An 8,460-nucleotide genomic window follows, 5' to 3' on the forward strand; every position below is an offset into this window, starting at 1 on the left:
TTCAGAGGGCTCAAAGGAGATGGATCCTTGGAGAGTGGTTAACAGGTTAGAATATAAATGGATGCAAGTGGGTGAGTATAAAAATAACAATACCTAATAGATTTCTATAAATATTACTTTCACCTGAGCTATTTTATTTGTTAAAATCACTGAGAACAGGTTCCATTCCTAATATCTAGTTGATAGTTTAGCTGTATAATAATTCTGTTAAACATATCGATATCACTGAAATTTCAGAAAATATCCAACAGAGCTTAACATGGCTGGTAATAATGGCTAAACTAGAAAACACAAATAATGTTAATATTATCTTTTGGAAGAGAGAACTAAAATATGTTGTTTAAAGTAGACAGGTGAGTTAATGACAAAGTTTTGGTTTGTTTTATGTCTTCACTAAGTCTTCTGCTAGGCATGAACATCACAATATTCCATTTCTCCTTTGAAATCCTTTCATTCCAGTTTACACTACAAATATCATATGGAAAGGCATAAACATCATGACATTCCATTTTTCCTTGTCTGAAAGTGTAACAACATCAGATATCACTTATACAAAGTTCCCATTATTTACAACAATGTTTTGTACTTCCTTATGGTACCTATTTACATCTAGGTAAACTGTACTAAAGTGAGATGTTTCTACTAGGAACTTAGAGCTGTGCTTGGGACTACATTTGAACTGTTGACCTCTGACACAGGGATCAACATAAAATCCTTTTGGTCAGCTGCTAGAAATGATTTATTATCTAAATTGAGAGAAGACATCATCCTAATTTCCAATTGAAAGATTAGCTGTATAATAATTCTATTAAACATATTGATATCAAAATTTCAGAAAATATCTAACGTGGTTAGCATGGTTTATAAAATGGATAATTCAGAAGACAATAGAGTTAATATTAAGTATATTAGAAAGTATAAAAATATTGACCAAGATCATAATGGTCACCAGTTGACCATTGCTGGTCGGAATGTCTGATAAACTGTAGATTATTTTTAGAAATAAACAAATTTTACTATAAATTATAAACTTTGGAAATATTTATTTCAGAGAGTTCAGAGTTGCCGCTGGAGGATCTTCAGAGAGTGGCTAAGAGGTTAGGACGTAAATGGATGCAAGTGGGTGAGTATAAAAATAACAATACCTAATAGATTTCTATAAATATTACTTTCACCTGAGGACCAAAGACTCGAGGTATTTCGTGTTGCAAGACAGTGTAGGAGAGAAATGTGTTCGCATGGATGATGGTACGCTTGCATTAAATGAGGATGCAAAGAAAGAGGTCTGGAGATGCCACTACGATAGATTGCTTAATAAAGAGAATGAATGGGAGAAAGAGAGCCTGCCGTATGTCGACCCAATAGAGGGACCAGCTATCCGAGTTGATAGTACCAGGGTAGATAAAGCAATTAAGAGTATGAAGACCGGGAAAGCCCCCGGCCCATCAGGAATCACTGCAGAGATGCTCAAAATATCTGGCAGTGTTGGCTATAGCCTAGTCACCCATATTACGAACCAGGTGATACACGAAGGAGTCATACCCAATGACTGGTGTAGCAGCATCATAGTCAACTGCTACAAAGGTAAAGGTGACGCTTTAGATACAAATAATTACAGAGGCATCAAGCTGTTAGATCAGGTTATGAAAGTTACAGAGAGGGTCATAGCCCAACTAATTAGGGAGCGAATCAATTTAGATGAGATGCAGTTTGGGTTCGTGCCAGGTAAAAGCACTACTGATGCCTTATTTCTAGTGAGACAGTTGCAGGAGAAATACCTAGCTAAGGATAAACCTCTGTACCTGGCTTTCGTTGACATGGAGAAAGCCTTTGACAGGGTCCCCCGATCCCTTATCTGGTGGTCAATGAGGAAACTTGGGATAGAAGAATGGTTAGTGAGAGCTGTGCGAGCCATGTACAGAGATGCTGCCAGTAAGGTGAGGGTTGGAAATGAGTACAGCAATGAATTCCGGGTAGAGGTAGGGGTCCACCAAGGTTCCGTCCTCAGCCCCCTCTTATTTACCATAGTCCTCCAGGCAATCACAGAGGAGTTCAAGACAGGTTGCCCCTGGGAGCTCCTCTATGCTGATGACCTTGCCCTAATTGCGGAGTCACTATCAGAACTAGAGGAGAAGTTTCAGGTGTGGAAGCAAGGTCTAGAATTGAAGGGCCTTAGAGTCAACCTAGCAAAAACCAAAATCCTAATAAGTAGGAAGGTAGATAAAACACAAACCCCTTCAGGTAGATGGCCCTGCTCAGTATGTAGAAAAGGAGTAAGTAGTAACTCTATAAGATGTACCCGGTGCAAGCTATGGACACATAAGAGGTGCAGCAACATCAAAGGCAGGTTAACTAGCAAGTTAGTTTTTGTTTGTGGCAGATGGTCAGGTGCAATAAAGACTGCAAACAAACAGGAAACAACTTCTATCTCATTCCAGGGTGAAAAACTAGAGGTAGTCGATAGCTTCCGCTATCTGGGTGACCAAGTTAGTAGTGGGGGTGGGTGCGCTGAAAGTGTAGCTGCTAGAATAAGAATAGCCTGGGCAAAGTTTAGAGAGCTCTTACCCCTGCTGGCGACAAAGGGACTCTCACTCAGAGTAAAAGGCAGACTGTATGACGCATGCGTACGAACAACCATGCTACATGGCAGTGAAACATGGGCTGTAACTGCTGAGGACATACGTAAGCTCGCAAGGAATGAAGCCAGTATGCTCCGTTGGATGTGTAATGTCAATGTGAATACCCGTCAGAGTGTAAGTATCTTGAGAGAAAAGCTGAACATTAGAAGCATCAGTTGTGGCGTGCAAGAGAGACGATTGCGCTGGTATGGACATGTGGTGAGAATGGAGGAGGATAGCTGCGTGAAAAAGTGCCACACCCTAACAGTTGAGGGAACCCGTGGAAGAGGTAGGCCCAGGAAGACCTGGGATGAGGTGGTGAGGCAAGACCTTCGTACATTGGGCCTCACCGAGGCGATGACTACTGACCGAGACCTTTGGAAATGTGCTGTGCGTGAGAAGACCCGGCAAGCCAAGTAAGATCGTTGCCAGTGCCCCTGGACTGGTTCTTGTGTGGGTGGCACATGAGATGCACCATTTTGAGCATGGCCGTTGCCAGTACCGCCTGACTGGCTCCTGTAGGATTTTCGAGCGAGATCGTTGCCAGTGCCCCTGGACTGGCTTGTGCGGGTGGCACATAAAAGACACCATTTCGAGTGTGGCCGTTTTCGTGTGGGTGACATGTAAAAGCACCCACTACACTCTCTGAGTGGTTGGCGTTAGGAAGGGCATCCAGCTGTAGAAACTCTGCCAAATCAGACTGGAGCCTGGTGTTGCCATCCGGTTTCACCAGTCCTCAGTCAAATCGTCCAACCCATGCTAGCATGGAAAGCGGACGTTAAACGATGAGGATGATGATGATATTGATATTAAAATTTCAGAAAATATCTAACGTGGTTAGCATGGTTTATTTATTTATTTTTTGTTTTTAATAAAATAATTTTTAACTATTAATAGTGAGATATTATGGATATATCTTCCCGGTCAACTTTCCTCATGATGAACTTTCTTTACAGTGAATTGATGGTTGTGAACTCTCTTGTGATGAATTGATAGCGGTGTACTGACCATAATAATCCCCCATACATCGTTCACCTCATTGTTTCTCTAATTACTATACTTTCAGAATAGCTTCCTCTACTTATGATTATATCACCTAGGTAAAGAAAATTATTGTCAGCTAACTATTCTTGTATATCTGCTACTTTCAGACTCCTTCCTCTCCATCAACCTGCCTCTAATACCACATCACCTATTGTGTGCACTGAGTACACCAAATAGAACCCTTATTAACCCCATCTATCTGCTTGCTTATCAAGTACGATAACTTCCCAGATGATGTAGATGTTGGTGGATGCAGTGATTCCTTCAGGACTTAAGTGTCTGCATGTGTATGGTGTAGATGGTTGTGACTCCCGTTTTCTTTCCTGCTAGCTGAAACTCTTCTCATTGTTAGCTTTACTTTAAAGCCTCTCCATTATCGACTTCTCTCTAAATTGTGGCATTCATCCAGTAAAAGAAATCCTTATGATGAGTCATGAATCTAGAAGTGTTATGTGTACCTGACTGTATTACATTTTGTACTCCGTGTAGTTGAAATCATTCTGGTATCATATCTATTTGTATTTTAATTGGTCCAGGTGTATATTACTGATATTGTTTCATATTTCAATCTCCACTTTCTAGCTGTTTCTAAATGTTGATACTTTATAAGTATTAATTAGAGGAAGAGAGGCCTCACACTATTTCAGGCATTGCCATGTGATGATACCAAGCAACCGAAATGGAGATCCTCTAAAGGGTCCCTAAAGTAATGTTACTCAAAAGGATGCACACTGCTCAGAGATCTGGAAGTTTCTCCAGGCTGGGCCACTAAATCTCCACAGCTCTGGTTCTACAGATATCAAATTAGAATGTTGCAGGAAAGAGCTGCAAAATGGATTTATCAAGTTGAGCCAAGTGGCAGGAGACTTAGGGTTAGACTGAGAACTAGGTGGTTGGATAATATCTACAGCCTTAATTGGTCATGGTTGTGAATCTAGTCGCCAAGTCTAATGATAGTTGCTTTTGATAGGGCTTTATGTTGGAAGTACCTGAGTACCCACCCAGGAATAGAAAACAGAGAAAATAGAACAGTGGCTCAAATAGTAACACTTTTGTCTACACACACACACACACTTTTCCTGCTATCTGGGCAGCAAGCAGGTGTCTTCCATAGGGTGCATGTGGGCCATGGAATTGGTTCCCAAAATGAGAAAGGAACAAGGCTGTTGGAGTTCTGTGATACAAATGACCAACTGATTTGAAACACCAACTTCAGAAAGCCAGCTAGTCACCTGAAAACCTATAAATCTGGTGACTATGCTAGCAAGATTGACTACATTCTCATTAGAAATGTGTAATCATGGTTGCTCATAAATGCAAAGTCCTTCCCTGGAGGGGATTGTACTCCTCAGCATGGGTTATTCACTAGTGACTTCAAGTTGGTGGCACAAAGAATTCCAAGAAGCAAGCTAGTTTGGAAAAGAAGGATATGGAAGCTTAAGGATTCTTTGAATAGTCAGAGATTTAGAGATGTTGTAACTAAAGCATTTGATGAGAAGGAGGAGGGGCTACATCCTTGCAAAATAGAAGATAAGTGGAGGTTTCTATGAGAGAGTTTACTGCAAGTCACAGACCAAATTTGTGGTTTATGCAAAGTCCAAACCAGGTCTAAAGTGACATGGTGGTGGAACAGTTAGTTGACAGGGTTATTAGAAACAGGCTTAGAAGGACTGGAAGGATGGTGGCAGCAAAGAGTTATATCAGGCAGCAAGAAGGGAAGTTAAGAAGCAGGAATACTTAGCCAGAAGGGAAGCAGAAAAGTAGACGTTTGCCAATGTCTTACAAGACAGTATGCCAGGGGAAAATGGAGTGTTGTTGGAGAGAAGTGTATTTGCATTGACGATGATTCCCTTGCAGTTAGTGACTCTGCAAAAATAGAGGCTTGGAAGTGCCACTATGAAAGGCTACTAAATGTAGAGAATGCATGGGAGGAGGAGTGTCTGCCTAATGTGGATCCAACAGAAGGACCAGCAATCTGAATAGACAGTGACATGGTAGCTAAAACCACTGAGATGCTTAAAAAATCTGGCAGTGTGGATTATGCTCTAGTCACCCATAGTATAAATCAGGTGGTTCATGAAGGAGCCATACCCAATGACTGGTGTAGCAGCACAATAGTCAACTGCTACAAAGTTAAAGGTGACAATTAGATTGAAATAATTAGAGGGGTATCAAATTGCTGTATCAGGTGATGAAAGTTATGAAGAGGATCGTAGCCCAACTAATTAGGAGGAGAGTTAGTCTAGATGAGATGCAGTTTGGTTTTGTGCCAGGGAGAAGCATCACTCATGCTATATTTCTGGTAGGGCAACTGCAAGAGAAATACATAGCCAAAGATAAACCTCTATACTTGTCTTTTGCTGAGATGGAGAAAGCCTTCAACAAGGTTCCCCACTCCTTTATCTGATGATCAATGTGGAAGGCGGGGATAGAGGAGTGGTTGGTGAGAGTTGTACAAGCCATGTACATGGATGCTGTCAATAAGGGTTGGCAACGAGTATAGTGATGAATTCAGGGAACAAGTAGAGGTTCACCTAGGATTGGTCCTCAGCCCCCTCTTGTTCATAATAGTCCCCCACGTAATATCAGAGGAATTTAAGATAGGCTGCCCCTAGGAGCTCCTCTATGTTGATGACCTTGTTCTTATAGCCAAATCATTTCCATAACTAAAGAAATTTCAGGTGTGGAAGCAAGGTATAGAATCAAGGAGCCTTAGAGTTAATCTAGCAAAAATGAAAGTCTTAGTAAGTAGGAAAGCAGATAAATCACAAAGCCCTTTAGGTAGATGGCCCTGCTACATCTGTCAAAAAGGCATAGGTAGAAACTCCATAGGACGTACCCAATGTTAGCTATGGACACATAAGAGGTGCAGCAATATCAGAGGAAGGTTAACAGTGAAAATAGATTTTGTGTGGAATGTGCACAGATTCAATAAACTCTAAAAATGTACAGAAAATAGATTCCATCAAATGGCAGGGCAAATACTTATAAGTAGCATATAGCTTCCGTTATCTGGGTGACCAAGTCAGCAGTGGAGGTGGGTGCGCTGAGAATATAGCTGCTAGAATAAGAATAGACTGGGTAGAGTTCAGAGAGCTCCTACCCCTGTTGGTAACAAAGGGTCTCTCCCTCCGTGTTAAAAGAAGACTGTATGATGCTTATGTGTAAACAGCCATACTACACGGCAGTGAAACACAGGCTGTGACTCCTGAGGACATGTGTGGGCTTGAAAGAAATGAATCTAGTATGCTTTGGTGAATGCACAATGTCAGTATGCATGTACAACAGAGTGGTGTAAGTTGGGAGTAAGAGGCATCAGATCTGATGTGCAAGAGAGACGAATGCACTGCTATGGTTATGTGCTGTGTATGGATGACGGGAGCCGATGTAAAGAAGTGCCTGTTTCTAAATGTGGAGGAAACCTGTGGATGGAGTTGACCCAAGAAGACATGGCATGAGGTGGTGAAGCATGATCTTCAAACATTGGGCCTCACGGTGGCAATAAGTGATGGAGACCTTTGGCAATATGCCATGTTTGAGAAGACCTCTAAAGCCAAGTAATATGATATTTGTGATCGGTCTTTGTGTCACGTAACTAGCACATGTGCCAGTGACACATTAAAAGTACTTATTACACCCTTGGAGTGGTTGGCATTATGAAGGGCATCCAACTGTAAAAACCATGCTAAATAAGACTGGAACATGGTGCAGCTCTCTGGTTTACCAGTTTCATTTAAACTGTCTGACCCATACTGGCATGGAATGCAGGCGCTAAATGATGATGATTATCTTTATACCTTATTTCAACTTTGTTATTTTGTAATCAGCATTCTTAGAAAAAGAGAACATTGTCTTATCTTATTCATTTTCCGTTAGTATTTTTTTTTAAATTTCTCTATTGATGTAGTTTCTTTGTTATATTTATTAAAACCTAAGGTTCATTTCTTTCATATTATTGTTAATCTCGTTGCAATTATTTCTTCTTCTTGTATCTTTTGCAGGAAGGGAATTAGGACTTAAACAAATTGAGCTGGAAATTATTAAGGTTGACAATCCCTACAACACTATTGAACAGAGCTCCCAGATGCTCTTCAGATGGTATACACGTTGTGATCCAGTGAAACGCTCATTCAAAATACTCAGAGAAGCCCTTGTAGTAACTGAGTGCTTTATTGCCCTCGAATGCTTATTAGAGGGAATTTTTACGTAAATGTTGTTGTTTAGTCCCAGGTCAGAGATTTATGATCAAATGCATTCCAGCCATAACCACCCTAACTTTATTCTTAATGTAGAGGAACCAGTAACACATTGTCTAGCGCATTCTTCTTTAAGGTAATAAGGTATGTATTGTGTTCAACTTGGCTACTACTTCTAGCAGATCTATCTATCACAAAGAAATCCCTTTACTGGTTTGTCTCCATTGTTGTTAGAGATTAACTTTTGAAATAAAGATAAACTTTGAACTGTTCATTTGTTTTTGTTGTTGTTGTTGTTGTTGTTGCTGTTGTATGTGAAAGCACCTCCCTAAACACTTCTATTGTTATAAAAACAAGTTTTAATATTATCCGATCCGGTTTATTCATAGTTATCTCCCTTCATTTGTAGCTTAGAATAAAATGTTTGCTCTCTCTCTCTCTCTCTCTCTCTCTCTCTCTCTCTCTCTCTATATATATATATATATATATATATATATATATATATATATATATATATATATATATATATATATATATATATATCGATATCTTTTCTCTTAATATATCATATAGCGATAGTATTTCTACATAATATATGATAT

General features: G+C 40.1%; 1 protein-coding gene across 18 annotated transcripts in view; it reads left to right on the forward strand.

Annotated features, from left to right (window-relative positions):
- The window catches only part of LOC128251272 (uncharacterized), a 69,690-nt gene extending 61,560 nt beyond the window's left edge, over window positions 1-8,130 (forward strand). For 16 of the 18 annotated variants that reach the window (XM_089352546.1, XM_089352538.1, XM_089352545.1 and 13 more), the window contains 3 exons: window positions 6-71; window positions 1,052-1,123; window positions 7,664-8,130. In XM_089352546.1, the coding sequence (XP_089208672.1) occupies window positions 6-71; window positions 1,052-1,123; window positions 7,664-7,872 (347 nt within the window). In that variant the 3' untranslated portion in view covers window positions 7,873-8,130. The remainder of the gene's footprint in view (window positions 1-5; window positions 72-1,051; window positions 1,124-7,663) is intronic. The other 2 variants (XM_089352551.1, XM_089352552.1) reach the window with 1 other exon arrangement.
- The last annotated feature ends 330 nt before the right edge of the window (window positions 8,131-8,460 follow it).

The sequence above is a fragment of the Octopus bimaculoides genome, chromosome 5 (assembly GCF_046866305.1).
Source record: "Octopus bimaculoides isolate indiv1 chromosome 5, ASM4686630v1, whole genome shotgun sequence".
NCBI lineage: Eukaryota > Metazoa > Mollusca > Cephalopoda > Octopoda > Octopodidae > Octopus > Octopus bimaculoides.